The 17,261-nt window shown below is 36.9% G+C and overlaps 1 protein-coding gene across 1 annotated transcript in view; it reads right to left on the minus strand.

Annotated features, from left to right (window-relative positions):
• Positions 1-12,622: 12,622 nt before the first annotated feature.
• Positions 12,623-17,261, minus strand: part of LOC140240971 (A.superbus venom factor 1-like) — a 78,582-nt gene continuing 73,943 nt past the window's right edge. The window contains exons 38-40 of the mRNA XM_072320744.1: positions 16,204-16,287; positions 14,927-15,068; positions 12,623-14,279 (exon numbers count right to left, since the gene is read on the minus strand). Of these exons, the coding sequence (XP_072176845.1) occupies positions 14,162-14,279; positions 14,927-15,068; positions 16,204-16,287 (344 nt within the window). The 3' untranslated portion in view covers positions 12,623-14,161. The remainder of the gene's footprint in view (positions 14,280-14,926; positions 15,069-16,203; positions 16,288-17,261) is intronic.

Consider the following 17,261-nt stretch of genomic DNA (forward strand, 5'->3'; position numbering starts at 1 on the left):
TTACAAACAGGTATATTTATGTACAAGTATGCAACAAATCAACTTCCCTCTTTATTTCATAATATTTTTCACTTAAATTCGAATATACACACATATCCAACTCGCCGTTCGACAGACTTTCACCTTGTAAACCCCAAAACTGTTTTAGCTCAGAAATCAATTAGACTTTACGGTCCCGATGTCTGGAATAACCTACCTGATCAATTAAAGCAGTGTACTTCACTTTTTTCCTTTAAAGCTCATTTAAAAAAGTATTATTGAAATATGTTTCCAGTTAGTAGTCTTTGATCAACGTATTTTTTCTTTCTTTTTTTTTTTCCTTAAGTCTCAGTCAGCCCTGATCCATGCAAAGTGTTGTTGTTTTTTTTTTTCGATTTTGTTTTCATTCCCTCCCGTTCCTTTCTTTGATAACGATATTGCATACATTCAGTAAAGCGTATACCTTACCCCAAAAATAGGCATGCTACAGCCTTTATTCTCTCTTGCACTGTCACCTGCACACACGACGCACTGTCACTCACACACACCTACGCTTTTATTGTCTGCTATACCATGCTGTAGTCAATGGTGCTGCGTGCTTTTTTTTTCTTGTTTTAAAGCGCTAAGTCACTATTTTTCTTTTCTGTTTTTTTTTTTTGTCTCTAGCAAAATGTGTTTCGTGTAATAAGATTAAGAGTTTTATGAGTACATATATAATAGACAAGGCAGAGCCAGGCAAAAACTGCCTTTTTTCCAGTCAAGTTTTTCTCACTTGATTCTGGTACTTTAGACCATACTTAACAAAATAAGCTTCTGCGCCATCTTGAAATCTGTCCAAATCCAAGATGGCCGCCAAATATCCAAAATGGCCGCCAGAAGACCTAAAAAGTGCCTTCTGTGGTTAAGATTTGTCTGGGGACGGTTTTTTTTTTTTTTACTCTATTTGATGATAAATGGTAAGAGGAATAAGATTCAGTGAATTAAAATTAAAATCAGTTTCTTTTTTATTGCGAAAATCCAACATGGCCGCCAGACGCAGCTCCCGAAATTGATAAATGTCATAATAACTGGAGGGCCAAACCCTAGAAACTTGTTTACTTAACAAGTGACTTCCACTCTCTCTACAAGCTAAGTAGACCATGCTTATTTTCAAATTCTTATTGTAACAAACAACATTCCACTGGTCTACCTCAAAAAATCTGTTGCGGAAGCCTCCAAATCCAAAATGGCGTCCAAGATGGCCGCCATATTTACTGAATTTGCTATTTGAAAGATAGAATTTGATAGAAACATCACATTTCAACAAATGTGATGTCATATGAAAGAAAATAAAATTTCCTACAAGTTGATACCATTTTTGTGGTCGATTGTGATAACTGAATTGAGATATAAAGGAAAAACACTCATTTTTTGATATTTTTCTGAAAAAAGGAAAATCATGAAAATGCTTGATTCAGCATAAATCAGAAAAAGACTGAAGGATTATCTTGAAACGTTTTTAAGAATTTTTTAACATATAATTAATATTTGGAGAAAATTAGGGGTCAGTACCATTTGCGGTTCAGGAGTTATAATGTCTCAAACTTGAAAACTCACTATATGTAAAAATTTCCACTTTAGCTGTGACAAGACCTTGTTGGTCGTAAAGAGAGTCTGCAACCGCCAAGACTACTACACGCTTGCAGCAGTGCCAGTGGTGCGTGTAGTAGTCTTGATGCGCGCAGACTTTTTTTTTGACAAACAAGAGTTTGTGCCTGCAAACTAACTGTTCATACCAAGTAGTAGCTCAGGTGACGCTGATCGTTATTATTTCAAAGTAGATTGTTCTGATATGTTTTTTATGCCTCCGCCAACGAAGTGGTCGGAGGCATTATGTTTTCGGGTCGTCCGTCCGTCTGTCCGTTCGTACGCCCGGACGTCCGTCCCGTTTTGTTTTTGTCGTTATCTCAAGAACCGTGTGGTGGTTTTACATCAAACTTGGTATGAGGGTATATCCTGGGGGATAATACTTTGTTTGGATTTTAGGGTCATGGGGTCATGGGGTCAAAGGTCACACGTTATTTTGTGAAAAAAGGTTGAAATTTCATGTTTTTCTCCATATCTCGCAAATGGTTAAAGGTATCTTCATGGAACTTACTATATATATGTATATATATATATATATATATATATATATATATGCTTGTACCGATGGGCAGTGATTATCTAGGAAAGTCGGGGGTCATGGGTCAAAGGTCAGGGGGTCAAAGGTCAAGGTCAACTCCTCAAAATATCACTACTTATATTTATGCAATGCCTGAAGGTTTGTTTTTTTAACTTGATGTAGTGCATGTATTACCAAATATATATTATGTGGGAAGTTTTTGCCAAAAGGTCAAAAATCAAAAGGTCAAAGGTCAAGTGAAAGTGTTTAATTGCACTTTTTCCTCCATATCTCGAAAGTAACTCAAGGTATCATCATGAAACTTACATATTTATGCATGTTCTACCTGACAGTGATCTCTCTTTGGAACTGTGAGGTCAAAGGTCAAAGGCCAGGTTTAGATAATTCTATTTTACTATTTGATACTGAAATTATACTTTTTCTCAATACCTTGAAAATTATTCAATGCATAAACTTATAAAAGGGTCAAAAGTCAAGTAAAAATCATCAGTTCCCCCAAATACCTGCACTCTGACGTTTTAATCATTCATCCAATTGAACCTAGTTCTAGGAAAGTGAACATTTAGCACACTCTTTTGTGGCAAACCTGTCATTTTAATATTTTGCTAATTGTGTGAAACTGTCATCACACATTGTCAAGACATTGATTTGTGGCAAACCTGTCATTTTAATATTTTGCCAATTGTGTGAAACTGTCATCACAAATTGTCAAGACATTGTACTATAGACCTATTAGGAGAACCATGCATTATGGCGGAGGTATACCAGTCGCCGTAGCGACATTTCTAGTTTTTTATACTAAGCTGTCAACAGTTATCAATGTTATGGTTTCTTGAACAGAAATGGTGATATATCCGTATGTTTTAGGCTTCATTATATATATAAATATAAATATATATATATATATATATATATATATATATATATATATTGTTACATGGTAGAATGTTTTGTGATACAACTAACCTGCACATATAAATCGAATGTGATATCTCTTCCGATGGTAAACGATACCTTTAGTGTGTTGCGTCAGAGTCAAATCTTGATGAATAATTTGATATATTTTTAGAATGTATTGTATTGATGTCTATCATTGTCCTTGTTTAAACCATATTGAGGGTTTATTTATTTATTATTTTTAGGGGGGGGTGGAGCTCATTTTAGTGTTTGGGTAAGGCCTGATCTTTGATTTAAAAAAGAAATGCTTCTGTATCAAAGATATGCTTTTGTACTTGTATGTTACTCTGCTGTTGTAGAAACGTGAATGATGATGGCATTATTATGTGTAATAATATCTGATCCGTACATGTCCTTGAAAGCCCTTCTGATCCGAGCACCCCCCCCCCCCCGAAAAATCCGACATGGCGGCAATTTCTCAAAGTTGCTTTTAAAATTAATGTGTTGTGCGAAATTACTTTTCAGTATATTGTTCAAATAACACTGTCCAAAATGATTATTCATGCTGTATATTCACATTTCTGAGGGGCTCACATTCTACAACACTTGTCTTTTTAGTGGGTCCTTCCATTTTTCAAATTATCCACCATGTTTACGTACTTCAAATCACTCAAGTTTTATGATAATCTGTAATGATTGTAAGGTGCTACATATTATTGTATTCTTTTCATCCTACATAGTTTTGATTTTCTGTTACCAAAAAAGAAGAAGTGATGTTTATATGTTCTTGTCGAAAAATGAAACAAAACATTGAATTCAATTGAACTGAATTGAATTTACAAATAAGCATGCTGAAAGTGTATTCACTGTGAATAGATTTTTCTTCCATCGTTTTAGGCTGATTTGATGTGGGTTATAGTGTCAAAATTGAATTGAACTAATGCCATTGGCAGATGCTTTCACATCTGAGATATCAGGATCACTCGAGAGTGGAAATGTTCATTTTCATTCCTTTTAGAGTGATCTCAGGGATCACTCAAAAAGTGACGAGTGATCCCTAAGGTCACTCTAAAATGAGTGAAAATGAAAACTTTCACTCAAAATTCACTCCAATTTTACTTTAGATTTACTGATTTCCGTTATTAACTCCTTCAGAAATGAAACTTCCACTCGATTTTTTTTTCTTTTTCGGAGTAGAATACCACTGGTTTTAAAAATATCTCCATAAAAACCCATGACGGTTTGGAATAGCACTACAATGTTCAAAATATATAAAAACTATAGATAGATAGCGCAACAGACAAAATTGTACCAAAATTAAAAATTAATAATACATTTAATTTGGCGCAATAAACTATGTCAGCTTTGATGGCCTGCAATCTTGAAGTTTTTGAGGGATTGATCCAAATTTTGTTTTAAACTTTCTATAGCATGGTTGTTTCAAGCTTCTACTATTTGAAAGACATTTTTTGCTTCATCTCATCTGCTCCAGAACAATCTACTTTGAAATGATAGCGATCGGCGTCACCTGAGCTACCACTTGCTATGAAAAGTTAGTTTGCAGGCACAAACTCTTGTTTGTCAAAAAAGTCTGCGCGCACCAAGACTACTACACGCACCACTGGCACTGCTACAAGCGTCAGTGCCAGTGGTGCGTGTAGTAGTCTTGGTGCGTGCAGACTCTCTTTACGACCAACAATGTCTTGTCACAGCTAAAGTGGAAATTTTTACATAGTGAGTTTTCAAGTTTGAGACATTATAACTCCTGAACCGCATATGGTACTGACCCCTAATTTTCTCCAAATATTAATTTTTGTTAAACAAAATTAATAAAAACGTTTCAAGATAATCCTTCAGTCTTTTTCTGATTTATGCTGAATCAAGCATTTTCATGATTTTCTTTTTTTTTAAGAAAAATATCAAAAAATGAGTATTTTTCCTTAACATCTCAATCCAGTTATCACAATCGACCACAAAAATGGTATCAACTTGTAGGAAATTTTATTCTCTTTCATATGACATCACATTTGTTGAAATGTGATGTTTCTATCAAATTTTATCTTTCAAATAGCAAATTCAGTAAATATGGCGGCCATCTTGGACGCCATTTTGGATTTGGAGGCTTTCGCAACAATTTTTTTTTTTTAGGTAGACCAGTGGTATGTTGTTTGTTACAACAGAAATTTGAAAATAAGCATGGTCTACTTAGTCTACTTTGTAGAGAGAGTGGAACTCACTCGTTAAAGTAAGCGAGTTTTTAGGGTTTGGCCCTCCGGTTATTATGACATTTATTAATTTCGGGAGCTGCGTCTGGCGGCCATTTTGGATTTTTGGCGGCCATCTTGGATTCGGGACAGATTTCAAGATGGCGCAGAAGCTTATTTTGTTAAGTATGGTCTAAAGTACCAGAATCAAGTGAGAAAACCTTGACTGGAAAAAAAAAGGCAGTTTTTGCCTGGCTCTGCCCTGTCTATAATTGGTGTTGCATTACATCGGTATCACATATTCAGATAGGGCCTCATCCACGTCAAGCTCTGCTTATGATGACGGTCCCCTGTATTGATTTCTCCTTTGTTAATAGATACAGTATGCCTTAATATGTTACTTTGATTCATATGTCATTTCAGACTGAATGTTGATACGCATTTTTTTTTATTGATTTGTATGTATCTGTATCATTTTGTTTTCATTTGCAATTGTATTCGGAGAAAGAAAATGCAGAAATAAACCAAACGAACAAACAAACAAACCTTAGAACATTACAAAAATAAAACAACACTACTGACCACCCCTCTTTGTATTTTTTTTTTTTTTTGGGGGGGGGGGGGGAGGGGCAAAGAAGCACATTTCAGTCATATCAAGGTGCCACAAAGGGTTTTTGCAGTCAACTCTCCAACCTGTCCATTGATTTCGCCGATTGTGTAAGATTAATACCTACACGAACTACTGTATACCATGTACAATATATATGGGCCTACGCAACACATTCGATTTTTCATTCAAAATGGGCGTCCGGTAAAAACACATCGTCCCATTTAGGATACCATAAAACGAGTTATATTTCGCCTTATCTTACAATCTCTTTGCTGCATAAGATATCAGAACGTATATTATATTTCGAATAGATAAAAAGTTTTGAATAGATTGATTTAGGTACAATGTAGTTTGAAAAAACTATGAAATATTGGTAGATTTTACAAAGTACAATTTTGAGTAAATCACGGTTTTATGTTTCATTGCGCCAACATTTGTGTGTAATATTCTACATTCAAATGTATATTAGTCAGGTTCTAAACTTGAAATAGAAGATTTTTGTAGTTTGAAAGGTACTTATCAACCATTACTTATTTCGATAAAAAAAAAATAACAATCGTGATTTTTTTTTTACATTCTTTCAAATTTGTGTATTTTCGGCAAAAACGCGCGTGACATCCACCCGTACGCTAAACTTGAGTATTTTTGCAAGACTTTCGGCTGGAAAACTAAGCATTAACAAATTTTGCTGTCCAAAAGAAGAAAAAATCGTCTTGGCTGGCCTACTATGACGACCAGTTTTATCATGCAAACCCAATTCCCCGTACTGCCACTGTCATACGAGCCACTACAAGCTATGGAGAAACTGACTTCATATTGGTACAGTCTGACAGTACTGTACTAATGTACTGTCAACAACTTCATGGGGGGGGGGGGGGAAGATAGTGACAACAAATGGAATAAAATTGCTCACTCTTTTTCTTCATGTTTTGTTGGTTTCTTTATTTTTGTTTCTGCCCAAAAAGGAGAGTTGCTCTGCATGTCCTGTGTAAAAAGAAAAGAAAAGGGTGTACATGAGGTACCGGTACTGGCTGTTTTAGCTTGTCTGAAACTTCAAAATGTGTAATCCTGCAATTTTTTACAGTGTAATGTGTAAATTTGCAATTTTTGATTTGTTATTTTTTTTTTTTTGTCATTAGTCTATGTACTTCTCTCTCGGCCTTTGCCAAAGATATCTGAAAAATAAAAAAATGCCTGTTACTGACACTTGAAACACTTGTAAGTTCTGTTTACCGGTTATGCCATCCCAGGCCTGCGTAGAACATCGTTCCAACACTCTGGACAGAGTTGTGTCAGAAAAACAGAAATGCATAATTTTTAATTTCATTTTGCTACCTATACATGGCACCGGTACCAGTGCATTGCCTCTATCTGTCAAAGTTTTTTTGTTTTGTTTGCTTTTTTTTATAGAATTATGGGTACACTGTATAACCAAAATATTTCTCTATGGTACATGTATTTATATTCTCTGTCTTTGCCAAATATATAATCTGCGAAAACCGTTTGATGTATACAGACACTTCACTACACATTAGCTACGGAGTAACATTATCCTTAAGGTCATGTTAAATTTCATCAAATCATCCAGATCTCTCTAAACTTTAGTTTCATCACAGAAAACAATGTAACACCTTTCTTCGCAACATATTTCGGTTCTGGACATGAATAATTTTCATCACATTTCATTTATCAGGGCATAAACAAAGGTGCAATTAAAATTTCATCTTGTCTTACTTTATGTCCCAGTATGATGTGAGCTTATAAATCTTCTTATCTGGTATCTACTGTAGATAGAACAACCTCAAATTTTGCTGAATTGCACTTCAAAGAAGGAAGTAAACAAAAACTAGAAATATCACAATCAAGATGATACATCCTCCTACTTTAGATACCGGTACTTTCCACTACCTGCAGCCTATTCAACCTAAAAAAAAAAAAAAAAATGTATTCCATAATGTTTAACATTCTATCATAATCACTGTTTCTACTATCTGAATCTGTACAAATTGGAAAAGAATTTCACCACTCTGCACAGCTTCCTGATTTTGAGACCATGATGTGTTATTACCATGACACCACACTTCACTCTTTAAACGTGTATCTTGCACTTTAGATATTGAGTTGCTTTTATGTGGTCCATATTTCTGGTAATTTCTAATTAAAAAAACTGGAGAATTAAATCTTATTTGCTATTCCTTTACCGCATTAAAGGGCCATAATTTGCCGTTGCCATGGCAACACATGGCAGTGGTGATGCTGGGATCAAAGAAAGACCTCCGTTCGTAGTCCATAGTCTGCTCAACATTGTACGCTGTTATAAAATGGGCTTTAGAATCTCTGCAATCTGACTGGTCAATTGTCATGCATTGATTTTTACTGATCCACACTTAGCCATGCGTCCGGTAAAATCCGAATGCATGGCTCAATTCTTGTATAGAGTTGTAGGTGAACCGGACGCATGATGGGGAAAATGGTTGTATTTTGTGAATTTACGGGCCCATTTTATTACACAAATGATGCACAGGCCAACTTGTCACCCTTGTGATAACGCATTGGTATTGAGGACAAATTTGATCATTTATGTGTCATCAACAAGGAGAAGAAAGTGGATGCTATCTGTCAAGTGTGGTGAAAATGTATCATGGTGTTTTAAAGAAGAACAAGATGAAAATGTACAGCAAAGACCCCCTGTTGCGACACGGATTGTCGCCCCTACACGGATTGTCGCCTCTTGCTCGGGGCGACAATCCGTGACGGGCGTTGGCGGCACGGATTGTCGCCCCCTACGCGGATTGTCGCCTGGCGACAATCCGTGTAGGGGGCTCGCGGCACGGATTGTCGCCCGCCCTCGAAGCACATTTTGCTGGGTAATATCGTTCTGGACATAATCATTGAAATACTAACACATAACTTACATGGCTATATCCATGCAAACATGCCGTGTAAAAAGTCATGGTGAGGTTTCAAGGAAGTGTGTATGTGCGCGTGCACATGATAATTTAGTGTCCGTTTGTGCGTGTGTGTGTGTGTGTGTGTGTGTGTGTGTGTGATGGAAGAATGTGTTTATTATGTCAGTTTTTTGCGTATGTGTTTTTTAGCTGCGCGTGGTGAGGGATACCTAGTAAGCTGTTGCTGGCATAAACATTGATATTGATTTTATCAGCAGCTTTGAATTTGATGAGTTTGTTTGGCAGATTTGTATATGAATTCGGAGTGGAGCTTGCGGTCGGGCGGATGCTGCTTTTCTGCATACGGTCCAGTATGTCTTATTTATCAACATTGGGAAATCGTTTCATTAGGAAGGATGTGGTATCGGTTCGGGTGTGCGTCGGTATGTGGGAAGGGGGTTACATTTCGTTATTGCAAAAGTTTGTTATTCTGAAGGCTCATTCGTCCGAAGGGTCATTATTCCGAAGGTTCGTTATTCCAAATTTCATTTTTGGATCAATGAACCACTAGGTATAGGGAATTGTGTGTTTCTGATAAATGAAGCCTCGGAAAAAAACGAAACTTCGGAATAACGAACCTTCGTGTGTGTATGTGTGTGTGTGTGTGTGTGTGTGTGTATGTATGTATTTGGGTCGCTGAATGTGGGTGTGGGATGATTTAGGTTTTGTTTAATCAGGGGTTGGTGGGTTGGGGATTGGATTTGAAGAAGGATAGTTATAAATTTTATGACGGATGTTGGTAGGATTTAATATTTAGGATAGATGTAGGCCCTAGATTTGTTTCGGTTTGGGAGGGGAGGGGGTGGTCGGGTTTTTTATGACTGATTTCATTCTAGATTTGTGGAATATATTTGTGTGTGTTTTTTTTTTTTTATGTATATGCCCTTGTAAGTAAGAAGGTGTTACATGATCCAAACCAATATATTCAAGGAATATAGGTTTGGTAGGGCCCTATACATGTCAAAACTTTCTCGTGAAGAAATTATTAGTAGGGTTGGTCTATAATCGAGTTATCTATGTTGAAGTGAGATTATTTGTGGTATAAATTGACAAATGGATTTGCTTTTGTTTCGAATTGCCATTTGTAACTTTTTTGTTCATGTTGCACCCAGAATGGGTCGATTTATGAATGATTTGAATGAAATCAATAAATATCAAGGAAAAAAGTGTTGAGTTGGTTTATTTGCATTATGAGGTTTGTTTGAGTGTTTGTTGGTGTTTGTTTGTATTACGTATGTATTAGCGGTGTGCAGTTCGTTTGTGCTAAAATCAAGTAACGATTGACAAATTTTTCACGGCGTGTGGAAATTATTCGCTTATGCATAAAGCATGCCAAACCTATTCTGGGACAAAGAATAGTGGTATGGACGTTCTAGTTTATAAGACTGATGGAAGAAAATGACTGCAGGGAAAAATGAACAAAGACAAATAACATTTGGGGAGAGTACCTCCCTCGTATGTATTTTCTCTCGGTCTCTCTCTCGCCTAGCCTGCCTCACCGCTGATATTTGGTTGAACACCAATACTATTTTTAGATCAACGCTGGTGTGAATTCTTTAAACACGTGCTCATGCACTCTGAAGGCGTTTGTATTGCCACAGTAGCGCCATTATATTCCACATACACACGTAAACATACAGGCACACGTATACACACAGACAAACAAACCACTACCACTATGCAACCACCACACATGCACAGTTTTTACATATTGTATTATTATACTCCAAACACACACACACACACACAAACACACACATACACAACAAATCATACACATCACATATCATGCAGCTCACAACACACACACACACACACACACACGCATAACTTACCAGTCATACCCATCCCACCAAAGCTTAACAACGGAGGAACCACCCCGAGCCCGGGGCGACAATCCGTGACGGGGCGACAATCCGTGTCGCAACAAATTTTTTTGCCAACACGGATTGTCGCCTTCGAGGTCAAAAACTGGGAACTGCACAAGCGTCACGGATTGTCGCCCCGAGCAGGAGGCGACAATCCGTGTAGGGGCGACAATCCGTGTCGCAACACCCCCATTTACACCAATATCTCTACCCTACCTGGGCACCAAAGGAGCACCCCTGCAACCGTCATGACGAGAAAAACTTAAAATTACAATAATCAACGCACCGACTCATAATTACAAACTTTAGCTGTATCACTTCTGGTTCTAGAGAAGAGTTCTAATTGTTCCTTAGTTTTAGATATTTGGACCCCTGTGGGCCCAACAGCGTGCATGGTACCCATCTGAAGAAATTGAGATCCTATCCCCAAGCGATATTTCCTGCCAAGTTTGGTTAAAATCTATCAAGGGGTTTTCAGGGAGAAGATGGAAAAAAATATTCATACCCCGTCTAAGACCCCGTTTACAGTGCGAGGCTCGGCCGCGGCCGAGCCGCGGCCGAGCCCAGCCCCCGCACAGTGTAAACGCGCAAAAGGCCAAATGCGAGGCCAAAATTGGCCTCGCATTTGGCCTCGCTCTGGAGGTGGTCTCGGCCTCTTCTTGGTGTAAACGCAAACTGGGCCAAATGCGCGGCCAATTTTAGTCTGGCATCCAGACCCTCTGCCCGTACTATTTCGCTATTCACGATATTAACCCCCTCAACGTGGAAAACTAGTATAGTTTAAGGTGGTTTTGTCCTGCAAAGGATTTTTCCTTCTTCAAAGGCCTTTGCCCGAACGGCGACTTCGTCGCCACGGAATCCAGTTGGCAAAGGGTCTGAAAACCAGGCTATACCAAATTGCGTTTGTTTACAAGCAGAGCGCCACCACGACAAAATATTGAAAGGTTTGAATTAAAAGCGCGGCCAAGCCCAGCAGTGTAAACGGACAAAATTGCGAGGCTCGGCAGCGCAATTGAGGCCGCGGCTGTAAACGGGGTCTAAACCTCTCCCGCCCCTCCCCTGGGCGACAAGGGGCACCCCTGGTGTGGATATGAACAAATTTGATATCACATTTATCAAGAAACGCAAAGTATATTAACTTTTCTCTTTTCCAAAGAAGAACATTTCTATTTAAAATATTCAATATGGGGGATGTCGGGTCCCCTGGTGACCCCTGGAGTCGGCGTGGGGCCCATTTGAACAAACTAGATGATACGTGCCAAACTTGGGTAGGAATATGCCATGGGGTTTTCAAGGAGAAAATGAAAATGCATAAGGTTGACATACGATCGCGACGCACGACGCATGACGGACTCCGGACTCCGGGGGGTGTTTCATCAACGTTTGCTGACAACTTGAATCACCATAGTAACAGTCAGTGACCAGAGCATCTCAGCCAATCAAAACCAAGGATTTTGCTGAAATTGGTCAGCGCCGACAGTTGTCGGCGCTGACAAGCGTTGATGAAACACCCCCCAGGTGATGAGATGAGTGATAGCAATAGCTTACCTGAGCCTTCAGCTCAGATGGGCCGAATAGACCAGTTCAATTTGATCAAATCAAAGCATCACTGCTAACGTTACACGTTTCTTTTTGATAGAGTTATACCGTTGACTGCTTACTTAACACTCAAGTAATCTTCACTTGGCCAAATTTGAGGTTGGCATCTTAGTAGACAATTAATCAAAGTCACATTCATCTCACATAGTCATCATGGAATTCAATGTCAGAGATTTCGTCAAAAAACTCGTGACTATCCTTAACTGTCATGACGCTTAACAACGTTATCACTATTACTACATCTCTTCTGACAAATTCACACATACACATACTTAGATAATTATTATAAAAACCGGGAGGGATCCATAACTTATTACGACTTCGAAACGAAAGATGATCATTTGTGAAGTGGATTACGTTGCGGTGAAGAAAAAGCAAACCTTTATTACAATCAGTCATATGAGCAAACTATTATTGTCAAGAATTACATGTAAATTTCGATGATTCGAACAAACTATAAAGACAAAGACAAAACACGTCATTCAGTCATGTCCTCTGCTAGTATACAGTCTACAACATTTCTTGGTGCTGTTATGTCATATTTGAGGTAAGATCATCTTGACATTTTTATAATGAACTTATCTGACAAATATCAATTGTTGAAAGGCATTTAGGCCTATTGTTGATTTCTCCATGTTCTACATATATATGCAAATTATTATAATTGCACGCGTATTTTTACCCAATATGTCGTAATAAAAGATTACAATTTTAATGGTGTTTGTACGAGATAAAAACTCTCTAAAAACTATTATATCCGGAAAGGATCGACATATCAGCAAATTTAATGAAAGTGAGCAGCTTCACCTAAATATTCAAACTTGATATGTGAATATAGATGTCTATGCAATTTACCTACGCGCAGCTTCTACTTTGTATCACAACACCATTATAAAGATGATTGGTATATATCGGTTCTACCTTTAAAGAGTCATAAACTGATACAAAACATACCTAATGACACCCGAAGCAACAAAAACAACAAGAACATAAAAACATAACCAGAAAAGATGTCGCGGTTCTATACCCGAAACCGTATCCAATATATCATATATCTTTGGAAAGACACCACAACGACCACTGTGTACGTTTTGATATGGCGTTTGTGTTACTTCTTGCGAATGTCAACCCTCATTTTTGATTGATTATTCCTTTTGCTTTATTTATTCATTTTTTTTTTCATTGGGGGGGGGGGGGGGGTTGGAGTAGGGGAGAAACATCTCTCCAGGGGTGTACACATCGAAATCCGGATACCCTACAGCCATACAACCATCATGTGGTTATGATGATATTATCTTTTCATATACATTTTACTTTCATCCTCTTCATCTTTGCAACTGCTCCAGACTGTATAAGCCATGATTTTGTCAAGACTCTTTGGCGCAAGTCTTCGATTCTATATGTTTTATTTCGTGCACTTGAAAACCATGATGTGTGATGTGTATTTTTATTTCTTGTTTTAGTGATAGTCTACTGGGTCATTATCAATACATCACGACCCAAAAACAGTATTTTTTTGTGATGTGATGCTGCTCTTTGTTCATAATAATTCTCTTCATTCATTGTCAGTAGTTTATATGATAGAACTACATTTCTTTTTCTTCTTAGATTTTGGTCGTACAGCATTCATTTCGGTTGTAGACTTAAATACTGAAGAATCAAAACTGAAAAATCCGTATTGAGATAGCATTTTAATAAAATAAGAATGCACATAATAGATAATTCAACCACAGTTCCCATGCACTAATCTCCGTCTATAACGTAGGATACACATTAACTTCATTCAGTTTATGGAGCTAGACTATACCAGTCGACTTAGTACATTAATTTGTAACGACCATCAAAAGCGTGTGGCAAAGCTGTCCGTAGAAGCAGGATTAATTTAAACCGCCCTATCCCTCGCAGCCTGAGTTTGTCATCGTTCTACTGAAGTTATTTAGAAGGTTCGCCTTCGGACCTCGCCCAGGCCACCTTGTAAACTTTGATCCAGCGTCAATCAGATACCGGTATCTGCAATCGATATGATAGGAAAATTAAGAGTAGATTATTATGTCAATAGGATACTTCAATCAAAATAAGGAACTGCGTACAGTAGTGTAATACGAGCAGAAGAACAGTAGACAAAACAAACCGAGAAAAGTAAAAATAACACGCGAATTGCAATCCCTTCAATTTTGATTTTACGCATGTATTTGCCAAATTCGACTTATTCACGAAACAAACTCACTGAATATTGTCTGAAGGCAGTCCCGGTAAATGAGTTTAATCAGAAATATGAGCTACAGAAGTAGGCCTACTACATACAAGATAACGTGTACATACACAGCTGGTCTACGTCGTTAAAAACTCTGCTATGCTGTACTTTGTCATTTCAAACAAGCTTCTTTGCACAGAGTGACTGCTCATATATTAAAGTTGAACAATTTATTGCATCCACTTCTTGTCATGATTACTATACTTAACATCAGACTCTCAAAACACTATATCAATAACATATTGATGCTTTATCAGTAACTAAAGAAAACATCATTGCTATATTTTGTCTGGTTGCAATCAAGGCACTATTGAGGTCTTTCCTTACGTTCGAATTCTAGCAGAAATTTGGTTGATTTCAGTGCACAAGGTCACAGGAATTGTACATGCACATAATGACTCACCCTTCTTCTCCGGATGCCGTAGTGTATTTAACAAATTTGGAACCCACGATAAGGTAATTCCCGTTTCTCCTTAGGTCGATACAGGTGCAATGTTGGGATAAGTAGAACTCCCGTTGCTGCCCCGCACCAAGCCGATCAGTCCCTGGGTATTATTAGCAGGAAATGGAAGGGTACAAGCACAATGATCAGGAACATCGGCGCTTTGGTGATAGATTTGTCAGCCGAATATTAATTCGAAGTCAACTTGAGTTTCTTTCCTGACCCTACTGTAAGTTTTTGAAGAGTGAATAATTAAAATAGATGATATATTGCACGCGGTCGAAGGAAAGTTTTTATCATGAATTTGTCAAAGGCTCAATATGAACGTGATATATTTCTTATCATCTGCAAGTGACATTGCCTGTTGTAGTCAAGATGGATGTCAATATTTCATCAGGACAATGTAAAAAAAGTACGCCACTCTAAAATCAGTCAGTCAATATAAGTTTGAATGAGAAAAACAAAATGGTAGCATTTAAAGAGCAAGACAGGGAACGGTAGCCATAATGCACACGCGCAAAGACTATTTACATCTTTTCGTCAAAAACATTCATGCCACACACGTCATATAACTAGTTTTATTCACAGAAACAAACAGCAATTAAACTTTCAAGCGATCCTTTAAAGTGCAAGTGCAAAATGAATTTCCCTCTTCATAAGAATCGTATTTTGTACTCATTTTACTTATTACATTTGGCTGTTTAGTGATAAGAAAACAATTTGTCATTACACATTCTGCCCATGATTAATGCCAACTGTAACTTTTAACATTATTCTCTCAAACGTGATTACAGTTGAAAGTGAAGAGCGTGCAAAGGATGTTTTAGGACATGGAAAGGGGCCCATGTCAGTTCCTTACCAAAAAAAAAAAAAAAATTGTAGACAAACTTCTGAAAATTCACTTTCCCACTCATTTTGGGATCTCAAACTTAGCAATGATATACAAGAAGAATTTAGAAATGTAAAAAAAAAGAACAGATTGACTTGGTTGACCAGAATCATCTTTTTTAAGTCCTTACGTAAAATCAAGAGGTGCGACTTTTGTTGGTTTGTGATGCACGGTCACATAGATATATATGTATATATATATATATATATATATATATATATATATATATATATATATATATACATATATATATATATATATATATATATCTGTATAATGTATGCATATTAATTTCATATCATTATGTACACTTATCTAACATATGCCATCTTAAAAATGACAAACTAACCTGTTTTAATTGGTCTTGTAACGGTAGCAGTGATGACTTTGAAGCCGCTCTTCTCTGCTACTGTGTTGATTCTGATCCTGAACGCTGACATATAGAATATAAAGAGTTTATTTTAAAAAAAAACCGACAAGCTCATTTTTAGACATGACAATCAATCGATATACACTGTTATATAAACTGAAGATATAATCAGTTTGCAAACCAAACTAAAGATATTATCAGCTTATGAGAAAACGCAATATAACTCGGATTATTACAGTCGTTCGTATGTGTTTTGTTGCAAAACCCGATAGGCCGAGATTTGCAAGTCACCGACTTCACACCGCGTGCGCTGGACTTATCGGCTTTTACAACAAAACGAGAACTGGAAACATTGAAAGGTTAAATATATAACATTTTCACATTTCTAAAGCTTTCTGAAAAGTTCACCTTCTATTACGTAGGTGACCGGCATTTAAACTTGATCTCTACATCATTCGCGTTCAGTGCCAACAAAGTTTAATGACAATTTTGATTTAAAAGAATGGGAAAATGGACATATCGATTTTTTCAAAAACTCTTCATATTCATATTATTAACATTTGATGACGACATCTCTCTAAAGGTAGCTACGAATTGTTAAGAAGTAATATTCAAGTCAGGAACTTTACAAAATATTAAGTGGACATCAATGTCCAGCATATCACACGAAAAAAACCCTTACACTATTAAAGCTATAATCTTGCTTAAAATTGAGAATTTTACATAATTGTTTAAACAACAACAACAAACCGCAGAGCATGATATATATATATATATATATATATATATATATATATATATATATATGAAAGTATTATGATGAGGCAGATTTTTCCCCTTAATCAATGAATAACCTAACCAATACAGTTACATAACAATATTGAATTTTTATGGTCCTACCATGCTTAGCAGCTTCATTGTTATTAATACGAGGATTTATCTTTTCTTCATGCAATTGATAGATTGAATTTGTAAAGCTTTATTTCAGTAGAAATTATTTAATCAAATCCTTTTTATCTTTGTCATATATTTCGTTT

Source organism: Diadema setosum, chromosome 17 (genome assembly GCF_964275005.1).
Source record: "Diadema setosum chromosome 17, eeDiaSeto1, whole genome shotgun sequence".
Classification (NCBI taxonomy): Eukaryota; Metazoa; Echinodermata; class Echinoidea; order Diadematoida; family Diadematidae; genus Diadema; species Diadema setosum.